This window comes from Eriocheir sinensis, chromosome 15 (genome assembly GCF_024679095.1).
Source record: "Eriocheir sinensis breed Jianghai 21 chromosome 15, ASM2467909v1, whole genome shotgun sequence".
Lineage (NCBI taxonomy): Eukaryota > Metazoa > Arthropoda > Malacostraca > Decapoda > Varunidae > Eriocheir > Eriocheir sinensis.
In genome coordinates, this window is record NC_066523.1 from 11,690,500 (window position 1) to 11,708,017 (window position 17,518).

At 43.3% G+C, this 17,518-nt stretch overlaps 1 protein-coding gene across 1 annotated transcript in view; it reads right to left on the reverse strand.

The window, feature by feature from the left end:
• Window positions 1-1,132: 1,132 nt before the first annotated feature.
• The window catches only part of LOC126998906 (uncharacterized PE-PGRS family protein PE_PGRS54-like), a 28,793-nt gene continuing 12,407 nt past the window's right edge, over window positions 1,133-17,518 (reverse strand). The window contains exons 2-6 of the mRNA XM_050861129.1: window positions 14,973-15,202; window positions 14,111-14,252; window positions 8,148-8,297; window positions 6,518-6,643; window positions 1,133-1,910 (exon numbers count right to left, since the gene is read on the reverse strand). Coding sequence (XP_050717086.1) covers window positions 1,780-1,910; window positions 6,518-6,643; window positions 8,148-8,297; window positions 14,111-14,252; window positions 14,973-15,202 — 779 coding nt within the window. The 3' untranslated portion in view covers window positions 1,133-1,779. The remainder of the gene's footprint in view (window positions 1,911-6,517; window positions 6,644-8,147; window positions 8,298-14,110; window positions 14,253-14,972; window positions 15,203-17,518) is intronic.

Here is a 17,518-nt window from a genome sequence, read left to right on the forward strand (position 1 = left end):
AAGTAGTCGCCAGTTTGACAAAAAGTCATTCCAGTGATATCCCAAGAGTGTGCATAGACACTCATTACCAAAGGCATCAATCTGCCTCCAAGTCCCTATTTAGTTTCCATGTCTCACACGCATAGAGTAAGACAGGGAGCACAAGGGACTTGAAGATCTGGATCTTTGTCTTTCTACACAGGTATCAACAATGCCATATACTCATGCTGAGTGAGTCCATGACACTGTGGGCCAAGCCAATCTGATGTAAGACTTCCTGATGAGACCCACCATTGTTCAGAACCACACTACCAAGGAATGTGAAATTTTCTGAGATCATGTCCACACCACATGCATGAACAGACTACCCTTTCATCTAACAAGCCTCCAAACACCTGTACCTTGGTCTTGGCCCAGGAGACCTTTAGTACCAAGGGCTTCACCTTCTCATGCAGTGCCTTGAGAGCCACCACCAGAACCTCCAGCGACTCCACAAGGATTACTGCATCATCGGCAAAAACAAGGTCAGTGACCCTGGTATTGCCAATGGATGCTCCACAATGACTGTGTCCAGGTTATGGTAACAGATTTTGTTTATGTGAGCTGAAACATGCACCATAAACCTTAATTTTGCCACTCACTAAATTGACCTACACAACATTACTGTACTGCACATATACTTCTTTATTAGGAACCAACTACCTTTTCAGTCAGTGGGAAACTCGTTAGTTACCTCAGAATATCCATGGAGAAGAATGTAGGTAAGTGTGTGTGTGTGTGTGTGTGTGTGTGTGTGTGTGAATCAAGCATAGCATTATATACAGCAAATTTACATCATTGGGATTTATCAGTGACAATGCTCTCACACTCAGTTCTACAATAAACATTCTCAAAAGGGTAATACAAGGTTATGAACAAAGTTCAACAATACATTTTCAATATATGCAATTTCCTTGCATAGTCTCATATCCTCTGTGATGAGAAACTTGCACCACCAGGGGCATGTGGCTGTATAAAGGTGCCTCTGGTTCTTTAGGGTGGCTTGCTGCCATTACAACAATGCCAAAGACTATTTATAGCCTTTTTAACATGAGTAGAGAAGACCTACACCTATATGCTATTTAAAGTGTTTAGGTTCAAACAAATTACTGAAGTTACTTCTGGGAAAATTCTTATTTTATACAGAGGTAGAATTAACTTTGCATTTTCTGTCCTTGAACCACTGTAGCATCACACACTGCTTACACCACAACTGTGCCACATTACAAGACCCAAATATGCTCAATGCATTTTTCATAATTTCACAAATACTTTGGGGTGCTCTTATAGGTAGAAAACAAATAATCCCACTTCTGATACAAACTTTTCATTGGCTTTCATTGGGTTACCCAAACTTATAATTGTGGTGTGCAAACAATCAGTTTTCTGGCCATTTGCAAGTCCATTAAAGGGTAACCATCTTATAAATTCACTTGTAGCAAACAATTCAGCTGCTATGTATGGTAGACACTTCATGCCAAACACTCGTGATTATTCCTAATGTTCATTTAGTATGTTTTTGCTCACACGCATCACCACCACTGGTCCTGAAGGCAGGGTAAAAGCGTCTGTCTGCATGTTACTACTAAACAGCACTTGTAGCAAACAACTTGTTCCTTGTGGCACTAAGCTGCTGCTGTTAGTCTTGTGCACTATAGTTTCATCAGTTTAAGGAGATTCACAAACATACTTCTAATATGATGAAGCAGATATTTATGTATCTAATGTTCAAAACTTATCTTTTGATTATACTTCTGCCTTCTAAAAATGGCCACATATTGGAGTTTCTAGTTCAGGCCTCAGCACGGTGTCAATGACGTGTATGACACCATTTGTTGCTATTATGTCATGTTTAATAACCCGAGCAGCATGGCCCACACCAGCCAGACGTCCTGTAAAAATAGTCTGTGAGCATTTTTACAGCATTATTTTTTTAATACAAATGATATAAAACTTGACTCTAAACCCTACATGCTTGACTGTAGCTATTCAATTGCTCTTTTCCCCTGTGCAAAGTAAGTTTAAGAAAATTGTATCACTGACCTTTCATTAGTCAAAACTTCTTAAAATCATAGTATACATCCTTTCCTGTATTCTACTTTTACTTACCTTAACATTTCAGATAGTCATTCTCTTGTATATTCCACTGAATTTACTGTAAAATTATTTTTAACATTCCATCAATAGGGGCATACCTTTGGTTTGACATGACGTCATTCCATTGATATCCCCTGATTCTGCGTAAGCATTTATTACCAAAGTCATTATTTAGTGTCCATGTGCTCAGATTTAAAGATCCAGATCTTTGTCCTTCTGTACAGGTATCAACAACACAATATATTCATGCTGGGCAAGTTCATAACCGTAAGCCATACACTACTGAAGTATGTGAAATTTTCCAAGATAACAATATCCTTGCCACACACAAGAATGAACTGTACAGTTTCATCCATCAAGCCTCCAAACACTTGTACCTTCGTCTTGTCCCAGGAGAACTGGAATCCCAGGGGCTTCACCTCCTTGTGGAGTGCCTTGAGAGCCATCATCAGAACCTGCTGTGACTACAAGGATCACTGCATCATCGGGAAAAACAAGATCAGTGACCCTGGTATTACCAACAGGTGCTCTGCAATGACTTTGATCCACACCTCTGTCTAGTCCTAGTCCATACAAATGTTGAAAAGTGATGGGGCAAGGACACAACCCTGCCTTACTGCTGCATTCATAGGAAAGAAGCTTGACATGCTCTCCCCACATTTTACAGCACTCTCAGTTCCAGAGTACAGGCCAGTCTATAGACCAATGATCCTTGCAGGAATCCCACGGAGTTACATGAGATCCTAGTGTGGCCTCTGAAGCACTGAATTGAACACCTTCTTGAGATCGACATAGGCTTCAAGCATTCCCTGTTGAAACTCACGTTGGCCCTCCTCCAGTCCATAAGTTATAAAATTTTTAGATGTGAATCAAGACTACTCAGGTCTCTGCAGCTTTAGCAGCTGGTTGCAAATCTGCTTCAACAATAGATGAGTAAACACCTTGCCTGGCACTCTTTGCAGCATAATACCACAGTAGTTGTTGCAGTCCTGGCAGTCCCCTTTCCCTTTTCAGATAGGGATGACAGTCCCTTTATTTGTCAGGAGGAATTGTACCAGATTGCCATATGGCAGTCAAGACCCCTTGCAATCTACAGATCACCTCCAACTTTGAGCAACTCTGCATTGATGTTACAGATACCAGGTGCCTCACCACCCCTCAACCTTGCCACAGCCTCTGTGACCTTATCAAGAGAGGGTGGACTTTTGTCAATGGGTGGATCAGCATCTGCCACTTGCAACCTAGCAGCTGGAAACTGCCTGCTTGGAGGGCCTGCTATGTACAACTGCTCAAAGTACTCAACCCAACAAGCCCTCGGCCCATCCATGTCTGACAGAAGGCAACCATCTGCTGTTCAGATAGCGCTCACCCGGGAGGGAGGCTCGAAGTGGAGTTTCTTCATGGCTTGGTGAGCAGGTCAGAGGTCATTTGCAATGAGATGGCGCTGACATCCTTAGCGAGACTCTTGACATACGCCAGTAGAACTCTAGTTGACAGAGCTCATCCATTGGTCCCAATTCCCAGCCAGCCTGGCAGTGCAACTTCTTGATGTTCTCCAGCATTGTCCCCAGGTAAAATCACTCTTAGATCTTGGGTGTTTGTCAATGCACTATTCTGAAGCTCTTAACAATGAACTTTAATTTACAAATTTGCATGAGTAATGGATGGGTAAGTACCTTAGCTAGCACACTGACCAGTGTAATACTGCAGTAGTTGTTGCAGTCCTGACTATCTTCTTTTCCCTTTTCAGATAGGAATGACCAAATCCCTTCTTAGTTAGGAGGTGGTGTACCAGATTGCCATATGGCAATCAAGACTGCATGCAATTCATGGCTGCACTCCCAGCTTTTACCAGTTCTGCACTGATGCTTCAAACACCAGCTGCCTTTTCACTCCTCACCTTGGTCACAGTCTGTCTGGCCTTTTCAAGAGAGGGTGCGGTTTTGTCAGTGGGTGCATCAGCATCCAGTTTTTGTAGCCCAGAGTAAATGTTTACAGTTGCCCTTTAGAAAAGTACTCATTCATGTCTAATGAGAGGCAACCATATAATGTTCTGATAGCACTCACCAGAGAGGCACAGTTCAGGCAGAGCTTCAGGGTTCAAAGCAGGTCAGAGGTCATTAACACAAATTACTCAATGTCTTGATTAAGCAAGACTCCAGACACACCTTTCCCTGTCTCTCCTTAAATGAGATCTTGTCCTGTGTGTCTAGGCTTTATACTGGTCCTGATTCCCAGTAAGTCTGGCAGTGCGACTCTCCTCAATATTATTCCAGCTTGCCAAGGGGGTGCTGGCCTAATATGGAATTGACTTATAGAACAGCACCACCTTCAGTGTTACAGACCTCAGTTGAAGCACACACTGCACTAAGACATGGTCAATGTGAATGAGGCTCATATCTACACACATGTGATGAGACCTCAACTGAAATGGGTTGTAGTATGTTGGAGAAGCCTTTAGTTACCCCCCTAAAATGGATACCACTGCAAATGCTAAACCAGTAGCAGTGCACCCCCACTACTGATCTCGCCTCTGACAGGCCTTCTTATTTCTTTTCGTTTTCATTATTATTTTGCTGAATTCAGTAGGGGCCCATTTCACAGTTGCTTCCTAGTGTTGTGATCATTACCAAAGAGTGGTGACCACCACCATCAATGGATCAGTTTCACAGGTGTCTTTCACAGCATTGTTTCTTTGCATCGATACCAGAAATTGGAACCTCTGGTAGTGCAGATCTGGTAGATAGAGGACCTCCCCAACAGAGCTTGCCAATGCAATTCACTATTCACTATTCTTAGGGGTCTGTGTCCACTAACCCCCATGAATAATAGTGTAATGCCCTTAATTTCACTACACTAGAACTCCACATGAACACAGCATGTAATGAAACACACGAGAAATTAATCCAGACAAGGAAAAGTTTTGCCGGCACCTGGGATTGAACGTGCGACCAGCAAGACGAGAAAGCCACTCCTTAACCAGTTGGCCAAAGAATAACCTCCCCTGGCTGAGTGAGTTATGGGAGGCTCGCCCATCAGGCGTGTCTCAGCACCGCAATAGGGGACAGGTGTAGTTACTGCTTTGAGGCGGGCACCATTCCTCTAACTTAACCAGTAGTAGATACAACTCCCACTACTGATCTTTCCATTGGCAGATCTCATCTCAGGGAGCCCCACTATGTCCACTCTCAACTTCCTGAGTTCAGATGACAGATGGGGTAGCCGCTGATCCTCCTAGAGGCTTAGGATGTTCCAGGCACCCACATGGAGAGGCTATTGGAGGTTAACCCCAGGCCTAGCTCAACAAGCTTGTGTCTTGTCTGCACCACCGTGGCAGTCCCCAAGAAAAAGGGATGGGTGTGGATGGCGAGCCAGTTGTGCTCTCCTCTTCCCCCCTCCCCCCTCAGACCTGTCAGATTAATGGATGCCATTCACATTTTTGAGAATTCACTCCTGTGCCCCCAACCACCACAGAGCCCTACAAAGGGAGGCTGATCATTAGGCCTATCAGCCCCAGGGGTAGCAGGAGAGTATACGCAGCCACCCACTGCCACAGTTGTGGCCGCTTGGCTCATGGTCAAGCAGACAAGGCAATTGACTCTCCAAGCCAGAAGAGGCCGTCCATCTTGGTCAAAACATGGGAACATAGTCACAGCACACGACTTTGGCATCACTCAACCTCTGGATCCAATCTCCCAGCCTCACGGGGACGCCACACACACGGCAAAGGAGGATTGACTTTTATGGCGTGCCAACTCATCCTTAAGGGTTTGGGATGTCCACTGGAGAGAAGGATTATTAATTATTCAGGAAGAGGGAATGAAGGATGCAGCATGGGGTAGTTCAATGCGCGGTGTTACTCATCCAGATAGGCCTGCCCCTATCATTCATCGTATTTCCATTAGGCCTTTTCCAGTTCCATTTCCTGTTCATTCTCTCAATTATAAATGTGTTCATGACAGACTTTCTGCAAATTCAAAACGTTGATATCTTTAATCATTGTATACTTATGCAGATGCATACAAATGTAGCATTTGGTGTCTACAGTGCCTTTGTCACCTTTTTCTTGCATCACAAGATATTGTTAAAATATTTTCCTAAAATGAGCAAAAACAATGGAAAGACCAATTTAGTGGAAGGGGATACGTAATAGATCTGTAATAGGTCCTGTGTAATCTTTAGATTTTAGATTTTTAGCTAGCAACTCAAACTACATAATCAAAAAGAGCTAGAGGACCTAGGAATTATTTCTGTATGAAGGAAATTCAGACAACCACTGCTCAAAACACTCAAAATGTTGATGAATTACTTTGAGGAATTGACTTCCACAGCTACAGAATATCTCAAATTATTCATAGCCCGTAGTGTTGAAAATAAATGCTTCAAACAAGCAGTCACTTACGAGAATAGCCATCCGAGGTGACTCGCAACAACAGTTCTTGTTCCTGGGCAAGAGTTGGCAACCACATACCATCTCTCAGTCCTTCACTGAAGTAGGCACCCGGCACAATGTGGTACATTAGCACATCTGTCAGATATTTTACAAAAACAATGTCACCGGAGATATACATATGTAATATATATGTAGTACACAAACAGCACATTAAACTTTTCACAAAATACCCACTTTAAACTAAATATATTACACTGTACAAGCTCAGTTTCATGGAAATTGTTATATTAATTCAGTGTGATATCTCAATGAGGAACAATTCAATATATAAGCTTTACAAGAATCTCCTCTACCTTTCCGCTAATATCATGTACATTGAAACTTCGGAGACACTAGGCTGGTGCAGGTGGTGTGCTTTCGGAGCCTTCTCCACTTAGTTCATGTATTTGGTTTGAAGCCCTTGTCATTTACTTAAATGGCTATATAGTTCTTGCTTCATTCTTTGTTTTCCATCCCTTCCCTAATCCCTCTCATATTCCTAACACTAGCACATTATTTTCTTTCATATATCCTATCATCGTTTCAAATGTTACTATGGGTTTCAGGGGGTGTTTCTCGGGAACAACTTTTTATCAAAGCTTCGGGTTAGGATGGCTATCTGGTACGGCATATGTCATACCTTGCCCTGATTTATTCAATGTGTTTCATTAACAAGATGTGGATAATTAAAGCATTTATGAGTGACGGAATGGGGAAACTCAGCCAAATGTCGCGATGCGAGGCTAGCGTGACGTAGTTGTGACGTAATCACTAATGAGACTAATGATTGTTGTAATCTACCCTCAAAATTAAAGTCTCTTCTTGACCTCATGCTATGCTAGGGCGGTGCTTGTAGGTGCTTCGGAGCATAGCGTCGACACAGCGAACCTTGTCTCGAATATGGGTTTCACGTATTATGACCGCTTGTTTTAATCCTTTATTCTTTGTTTGCATTGCCTTTGTTCTCCCACTATTTATTGATATTAAACGGTTCTTGTGGCCAAGTTTTTTTTAATTGACAACAGAAGCAAAGGTTTGTAGTTTCATCTCTCTCTCTCTCTCTCTCTCTCTCTCTCTCTCTCTCTCTCTCTCTCTCTCTCTCTCGTGATTACGGCGCAGCTACGTCACGCTAGCTTCGCATCGCGATCCACTACATTTGGCCGAGTTTTCCATTCCGTCACTCATAAATGCTTTAATTATCCACATCTTGTTAATGAAACATACTGAATTACTCAGGGCAAGGTCTGAAACATGCTGTGCCAGATATCATCCTTCCCCGACGCTTTGATAGAAAGTTCACGGAAAAAAAAAAAAAAAAAAGCAATGCCTATAAAACCTGAAGTATATGGTATTTATTGCCTAGTCTTAAAAAAATATCAATGCAATCCTTTGTTTGAAACAATTTATATTTATTTATATTAAAGTCAAACTGAATATATTGCTTCTTTGAATAAAACAGGCACCGCCACGCCACAATTGGGCTGGGGCCAACCACCAGGCCCCATTAAGAAAGCCTACATGGGTCAAGAATAAATAAAAAAGTCGAGACCAAAGGCTAATAATTGTGATGTGGTGCTGTCCTCTCTTCCTCTCGACTTACGTTGCAGCAGTGTGATGTTCTGAATAAAACTGGAGACTGTGGCGTTGTCAATGGCAGCAAAAGCTTCTGTGGTGGGGAGAAAGACTGTGAACGGACCCTCTTGCTCCAGCACTGGGGTCAGCCCTGCACCTGTCACTGCCACATTAGCACCTGAAAACCAATGCAAGGATTTGTTTGAATACAACTGAAATACATGAAATAGAGGTATTTTGATGCTTTCAACCAGCAATGGATTCCACAGTCAAACTAGATTTTTGTGATATATTTTTGCGTTCAAAATCACACAAAAATACAATGAAAACAGTCGAAAATACTGTGCTCTGTAGAAGATTAAGGAAGGCTAGAAACATACATGTAGTACTTAGCTTTTAGCGAGCCTAAGGGGAATTGGAGTGGGAAAAGAAATCCCCCACCTGTGGGGAAGAGCGTCATCGCGCCTAGGTTTTCTGGTGGCAGAGTGGTCAGCGTGCAGGCATGGTGAGCCCGTGGACCTAGGTCCGAGTCCCACCGAAACACGCTGATTTTTCAAACCATCGCCGAGTGGCGGAAGATTACCCACATGTTGCCCAGATCTTCAGTCAACCTTAATTTCAGCTACTTCGGTCAAGAGGAGCACCGGGGGGCCGTATGGGCCAAGTAAGAGGCATATATCACGGCAGCCATTATAAATAAAATTAGCCAACACCATTAACGGGCTGGGGTCGCCCAAGTCACGACAGCCTATATACCGGCGCTATTAAAAAAAAATAGAATTCATAACTGGTTTAAAATACTAATTTTTCAATATCAATGTTTATACTTTTACTACTATTCGTTTACTAAACCTCCCTCGTATATTCTGATCTCGGTGACAATGGCATGCGACAAAATATTTACAACTTCGTGTGACTGTTGACCCTACCACGTCGATGTCTCTAATAAGCTCCATTTCGATATCTACACTTGTGTTTCGTCGTGTCCAAGAGCACCGAGTGGATAATTTGGTAAAGATTTGATTTACTCATGAGCTGATATCCCGTTTCCTACTTAACCAACTACTCGGTAAAGATTCGTTACCTTTTTTGGTTAAGATTCGTTTTAGTACCGTGCCAGTAATTCATTACCAACCTCATGAAACATCACTAGCTCTTCATATATCTTTTCTACAAACGTTCAACAATCATGGAAACGCTTTCAAAATCCAATTCAAGGACTATTTATTGTTGAAAATAGGGGATAATATTCACGAAAGCGCAGCCTCCTCTGGCGGCGGCCGCGGCGGCGGTGCAGCCGGTGTTACGAGAAATATCTCCTTGCAGAAACGTCGCATATATGTACAGTCGGCTATAGAGGTTTTGCAGCTGACGTCATCAGTGGGGGTGCGGGGGTAGCGCCGGCCTGCACGGCCATCTTGGTAGTCAGTGGTTGTGGTCACTTATCAAAGCAAACCTTGGTGGCGGCTAAACAAGTGCTCTATGTGTTCGTCATGGGATACGTATGCTGTGCGGTTGGTTAGAACATCCAACCGACACGGGAGAGATGCTGTGTCATTTTACAGATTTCAAGCGAATCCAGAAGAGCGGGGGAAGTGGATAGCAGCTGTGAGGAGGGAAAACTGGCGGCCGTCTGCTTCATCTCGACTCTGCAGTGCTCATTTTGTCAGAGGTAAATATTACAGGCAAGACTGATCAGATTATTATATGAGGTAACACTCATTTAGGCATTGCCCCGGGTCCCCTAGCTTATTGTGTGGCAGGGGATTACCATGGAACGGGATTTACATGAGCTGGCGGAGGTAAACACGCTGGCGGCGCTCAAGCAGGGGAAGAAAATAGGAAAGGAAATTCAGTGGAGGCAAAGTGCACAGAGGGACAGAGCTCAGTGCTAGGTGGAGTATATAAGTGTACGCAGGGAAGTGACCAAGAGTGCGTAGTGTAAGGTGACTTGCCGTCACCCGTTTGCCTGCCTGTGCTGCCTACCTGGGCATCACTGGTCAGCAACAGATCGGCCAGGCAGAGGGACAACCAGTCAACCGACCAGCCAGACAGTCAGCCAACCAGCCAGTCATCCAGCCAACCAATCAGACAGTCAGTCAACCACCCAGTCAGTCATCCAGTCAACCAGCCAGCCATCCAGTCGGTCAGTTAAACAGACAGTCACTTTACCAATCAGCCAGCCATCAACCCACCAGGCAACCAGTCAACCCACCAGTCAACCAGCAGCCAGCCAGTCTACCAATCTCCTCCAAAAACACTTGATTTTTTCGATGTATTTAGCTTCGCAGCATCCTCAAGCGATCTCGCGTAATCACTTAACACAAATGATGCTGAAGGTCCTGCCATTTCCCCGCGGGTAGTGACTTAGGGATGGGGCACACGTGGTGCGTCTGCTCACTCTGCTGGGGAGGTGACCACCAGCGGGTTTGCAGACGTGACGTCACTGCAAAACCTCTATAGAGAGTAGTGTCACACTGTCCAGTAAATTTCGTTCAGAAAGCAACATCTGGCAACCCCTCCACGCGACATGAAAGTTATTATATCCTATCGAAATCGTACTGTTGTGGTGATTGGTGGTCACAGGTGCACTCTACATAATTTTAAGATAGATATTTATCAAAAGTGCCCGTCGCTAACGCTTAATAAATATTTTTTCTTTAGGCTCTGTCGCTACATTCTGACACGAGCTTCTAGTTTCGGTCAAATTTAGTCAAGAGCAACTCTAAGTTGTTTATCAAACTATGATACATTTAAAAATATACTGCACTTTTTAGGGAAGATTGTTATGCCTTTTAACTAATAAAAAAAATTCCTGACAGCCGAGATCTTGTTCTTTATTAAAAAAAATTATACGTAATAATAGGATATAAACGTTCACATGATGACGTCGTCGACTTCGGCTTTGACGGCGCGGCCATGGAGCGCAGAGGTGAAACGACGCTGGAGCAGCGGTATTCTCTTAAAAAAGCCCGTATGTGTGCAGGCACTGCCCCGTCAGACATATCACGGATATTAAATATAAACAAGAGGACAGTTTATAGATGGATATGGATGAAGAGGATACAAGAAACCAACAACATGAACAGCCTTCCGAGGAGTGGCGGGACGCGACACGTAACCCAAGAGGAGCAACGCATCATCGATGCCGCCAGGAGAAGCCCTCTCACCACATCAGTCCAGTCCAAGCACAAAAAATAGGATTTACATAGATTTACATAGAAAATCAGACCACACAGACCCCATGGTCCAGACTTGGTGGTCTGTCCTTAAACCTAAGTGATTTTACATTAATCAGAAGACTCCAAAACGTTGCATTTCTACTCTAGTTGATATTAAGTTGAAGGAAGTGACGGTCGAGCTTATTTTTGAAGGAGTCAATCGTGTTACACTGGACCACTGATGGTGGAAGCTTATTCCATTCTCGCACTACAACGTTGGTGAAGAAAAATTTGGTGCAGTCTGAATTTACTTGTCTACATCTGAGTTTTACGCCATTGTTCCTCGTGCGCAAAGTGTCATCGATCATAAACAATGTTGATCTGTCTACATTCGTGAAACCATTAAGTATTTTAAAACATTCGATCAGTTTTCCTCGGAGGCGACGTTTCTCAAGAGAGAACATGTTAAGGGTAGAAAGCCTTTCTTCGTAGGATTTGTTGCGCAAGGAAGGGATCATTTTCGTTGCCCGACACTGAACACCTTCTAATTTAGCAATATCCTTTGCATGGTGGGGAGACCAAAACTGTACCGCATATTCCAAGTGGGGTCTGACTAAACTGTTGTAGAGCGGGAGTATTACATCTATATTCTTGAATACAAAGTTTCTTTTAATGAAGCCCAACATTCTGTTCGCTTTATTTGCTGCATCGATGCATTGCTGTGAGAATTTGAAGTTTGACGCGATTTTGACCCCCAAGTCCTTGACGCATTGAACGCTTTTGAGTTTAACGCCGCGCATTTCGTATTCGAACTTCTTATTCCTCGTTCCAACGTGAAGGACCTGGCACTTGTCTACGTTAAAGGGCATCTCCCATCTATCCGACCAAGCTGAAATTTTGTGCAAATCCTCTTGGAGGCTTTGCCTGTCTTCGTCAGTCAGAACCGAGTTACCAATCTTTGTGTCGTCTGCAAATTTACTAATGCGGTTATTGAGTCCAACATCCACGTCGTTGATGTAAATAATGAAGAGCACTGGGCCAAGAACCGAGCCCTGAGGGACGCCACTAGTGACAGGCGCCCACTCCGAGTTAAATCCGTCAATCACTACTCTTTGTTGTCTGTTGCTCAATCAATTCGCGATCCATTGGTTTACTTGACCGTCAATACCTATTTGCTTTAATTTGTAAAGTAATTTATGATGCGGGACTTTATCAAACGCTTTCTGGAAATCAAGATAGACTACGTCCAGTGATTTGGTAAAGAGAGAGAGAGAGAGAGGCTGGGTGGGGACGGGATGTATGTCCATTAGCGACAAGCCAAGGGGTCAGCTAGTCAGCGACGCGCCACGCTCGCACTCAGCACATACACATACACACACACACACACATTTATACTTAAATATTACGTAATCTTCACGGAGAAATGATTTTAGATTTTTAATTATCTCCTGAATTGTCTTTGAGGCTTCAAAGTGACGGGAATTAAGGCTGCGAATTAAACAGACCCTCAAGCCTATTTGCTGTTTGATGGTAAGGAGCTTATAAGTCACTGCCTGCCTCTGTGAAGGACAGCATTGCACACGGTATTTTCAGTTTAATAATAAAAAGTGTTTCAGACTGTTCGGGATGTTTTACCTCGTCATCATCATCATCATCATGTAGAAGACCTTCATTATCGCATTTCTAAATTGAATTCATGTAATCTGTATATTTCTAACTACATTATATTATAATATATAATATAATATTATAAAATATTATAATTTCACGGTCACACACACACACACACACACACAGTACACACTGAAACGCGTCACTAACATCGACAGTGAATGCGCCACCGTGGTATAGTTGCCAGATACCGCTACCAGGCTAAACATTCTGAAAAACCGTGACACTACTCTCTATCGTCAACTGTACATGTTTGTGTGTGTGTGTGTGTGTGGGAAGGGAAGGTCGAGGGGGGCGAAGCCCCCCGTTAGCAGGTCGTAAAGTTCGGTTGGAAAGTTTAAATATATGCTCCCCCACCCTAAACCCTCTGCGAGCTTTTTTGCGGCTGCAGCGGCCGCCGCCAAAGGAGGCTACGCTTTCGTTAATATTATCCCCTATTTTCAACAATAAATGGTCCTTGAATTGGACTTTGAAAGCGTTTCCATGATTGTTGAACGTTTGTAGAAGATTATATGAAGAGCTAGTGATGTTACATAAGGTAGGTAATGAAATACTGGCACGGCACTAAAACTGATCTTTACCCTTTTTCTTTATCTCAGAACAGATGGATACAGTCGCCATAGCGCCATTACAGTATGGTGGAAATATAAATAAGTCGTACACCAATGTGCAGTGTAAAAGTTCGAGAAGAGGATGAAGGAAACTGACATAACGCGAGACTAAACTGTTCACCACACCTCGCGCTTACCGATGAAAAAAATAATGTTGAACTTACTGAGGAAGTTGTGAAATGGGTGCCAAGGATGCTCGCAGTGCGGTACATGTAGACCAGCGTTGACATCCACTTTGTAAGAGTAAATGAATCCAGAACAAGCGCCCACCTACCCTTGGCTGAGGCGTAGGACCGACTGGCGCCTGGCAGCTCAGCAGACTGATGGAACTAATTCGATTAACTGCTTCGAACATGAAATACTGTTCCGAAACAATCAATCACCATAACTTCTGCTGTTTCGGAAGCTTTTTTTTCTCGCGTATTTCTGAGTACTAGTAAGAAAATTTAGTTTCTGAAAGGGGATTTTCGTATTAAAAAAAAAAAAAAAAAAAGGCTTTGCTTCCTAAATGTACCTAGCAGGACAGTGAGCATCAAGGGCAAACGTACCGGTGAAGGTGTCGCAGGAGGTGAGGTGGTCGAGGAGGGAGAGGTCAGCCATCGGGTAGAGTACTCGATCTATGACGTGGATGACGCCGTTAGTGGCCAGCATGTCGGGACGCCTCACGCGTGCCCCGTTCACTGTCACCACCTGCAGCAGCGCCACGCCGCAACACACACCATGACCCAGGGCAGAAGGACACCAACTTATAGATTTGTTCACTACTATAATTTTTGTGTAAGCAAATTTTCTTCGTGGTCATTGTGAATGCTTAAGTTGAAGTTCATGACACCTAATTCCTTTGTTTACGTGTGTGTGTGTGTGTGTGTGTGTGTGTGTGTGTGTGTGTGTGTGTGTGTGTGTGTGTGTGTGTGTGTGTGTCCCGGATTAAAATAGTTTATTGGTTTTGTTAAATATATGAAGATTTTCTCTATAGCTATTCTTTTCAGACACAGTCATGCAGAGATGTCACTTCTTATTTTACTTGTTCATTATATCCATAAAATATTATATCACTGCTTTGTGACTGGTCCAAGCCCAAACTTTACAGAATCGGAGCTTTCTTTACTTAATTTGACTTCATTTGAATGTTTGAACTTTTAATCGTACCTGCACACCTAAAAATCAAAACAAACACTCGAGCTGAAACGCCAGACAGAAGGCATACAATCAAGGCAAACACACTAAATCACCAAACATAATACCTACACCATAGCATACAACCATAATAGTATAACAAACAATCATTCTTAATCACCAAATATATTTACAAACCCTGATGTCAAGGCATACAATCAAGGCCAACATTCACACGCACAGCCATCCTGCAGGCGCCACAAGGCCGAGTTTGGGGAGCCGTAACGCGTATACCTGATAGTCTGGTCCGTGCTCGTACACGTTGACCCTCAGCTTACGGCCGCGGGGCGAGGCGGAGCTCAGCATGTCATTGGTGGTGAAGTCGTTGACCCGAAGCTCGCCGGGCACCACGTGGAACAGCACCACCTCCCGCAGCTTCTCCGTGTTGTTCTGCAGCAGCGCCACGGCCGAGCGGGGCAACAGCGAGAAGGCAGAGTCCGAGGGCGCGAAAATCGTGAACCCACCTAATGGAAGGGGAAGCAGCAATGACTGGAGAGTGAATCATTCTTGCCTTGCTGTCATTAAATCTCTAAAAAGTAGTAGTAGTAGTAGTAGTAGTAGTAGTAGTAGTAGTAGCAATAACAATAATAATAGTAATTTGTCATATAATACATTATCATACCCTTAAACTCGTATCAACAACAAAACAAAAAGAAAATAATTATTGTCTTGTTGCTTATCTAACAACATGCTTCTCTCTCTCTCTCTCTCTCTCTCTCTCTCTCTCTCTCTCTCTCTCTCTCTCTCTCTCTCTCTCTCTCTCACCTCCAATTCTCACATCAATGCATCGATGCAGCAAATAAAGCGAACAGAATGTTGGGCTTCATTAAAATAAACTTTTTATTCAAGAATAAAGATGTAATACTTCCGCTCTACAATAGTTTAGTCAGACCCCACTTGGAATATGCGGTATAGTTTTGGTCTCCTCACCATGCAAAGGACATTGCTAAATTAGAAGGTGTTCAGCGTCGGGCAACAAAAATGATCCCTTCCTTACGCAACAAATCCTACGAAGAAAGGCTTTCCACCCTTAACATGTTCTCTCTTGAGAAACGTCGCCTCTGAGGAAAACTGATCGAATGTTTTAAAATACTTAATGGTTTCACGAATGTAGACAGAACAAAATTGTTTATGATCGATGACACTTTGCGAACGAGGAACAATGGCATAAAACTCAAATGTAGACAAGTAAATTCAGACTGCACCAAATTTTTCTTCACCAACGTTGTAGTGCGAGAATGGAATAAGCTCCCACCGTCAGTGGTCCAATAACACGATTGACTCATTTAAAAACAAGCTCGACCGTCACTTCCTTGAACTTAATATTAACTAGAGTAGAAAAGCAACGTTTTGGAGCCATCTGATTAGTGTAGATTCACTTAGGTTTAAGGACAGACCACCTAGTCTGGACCATGGGGTCTGTGTGGTCTGATTTTCTATGTAATTCTATGTAAAAAAAAAAATTTCTCTCTCTCTCTCTCTCTCTCTCTCTCTCTCTCTCTCTCTCTCTCTCTCTCTCTCTCTCTCTCTCTCTCTCTCTCTCTCTCTCTCTCTCTCTGATGTTCCACTTTTCTACTATTTCTACCCTCGTGCTTTCATCACTCACCAGCACACTTACAATAATTAGTAGGCCTACAGTACACCTTTAAACTACCTGACTAAGCACACCACCACTTCATATGCATGCATAATTAACGTTCATCTGTTCCCCCTTCCACCTCCTCTAAAACCTCTTACCACAACTCTTGTTTCTGCGTGTCATCTTAATTTTTCACTCTTGTCCAAAACTAAACGATCTTGTATGTGAAAGCCGCCTGACTCACTGCAGAAACTGATCGCTTGAAATTATCTACTCCGCCTGCGTCCCCCTCGACCCCCCCCCCCCCAACACCATCACACACGCCACAATATGCACGTTCACTGTACAAGTAAAATGCAAGCGAAGCAAAGTCGGAATAACTTATCATACGCATGCAATGTCTCTCTTTTTACTCTACGTTTTTCATAGCATAACAACTCTATGCAACTTTCTCCGCGTATTTCCTGAACTTTCCCCGTCATGTCTTATTACAGGTATCGGATCTGTACACTTACCGCAAAGCAAACTGCGTCGCTAGTCATCCACTTAATATCCTCGAATAGTGACAACAGTAATAATTCAACATAATGCAGCCCGAAGTTACACAGACATGGATTTTATCTCAGTAAAGGGATGACAGACTTTCACGTTCCCACATACTACAAGCCAAGAAAACAATAAAAATCTGTACTATACTCTCCATTTTAACCTTTGGTTCAGTACGTTAAGTATTTTATAAACAGCCACAGAGTTGCATTATACGAGAAAAAAAATGGAGTGTCGCACATCCTTTGATCTAAAAATACTATCTTACTGATATATCAATAGTTCAGTAAGTAAATAGCGTAGGAGACAGGATGGTGTGGGTCATAAATAAGCAGGGGTCAGAAGAGGTTTGTGGTAATTAATGAACCAATCTTTCCGCAAACTCCTTCATTCTCAGCAGCCGGCTCCTTGTTAAGCATGTGTTGTACGTAAAAGTAGGCAGGCAATGAGACTCGAACTCTCCCTCTCGAGTGTAAGACCGTAAAGCTTTCCCCGTCACCTACACCGCCCCCCTCCCCCCCCTCCCGCCTATGCGCGCCCCTCCGCCGCCCCATGCATGCATGCACCTTCGAGCAAACCGCCGACGAGGAGACAGGATTTAATAGAAAACATAAAGAGCAACTAGAAAAAAAGTCGGAAAGTGCTTCCAAAAAAA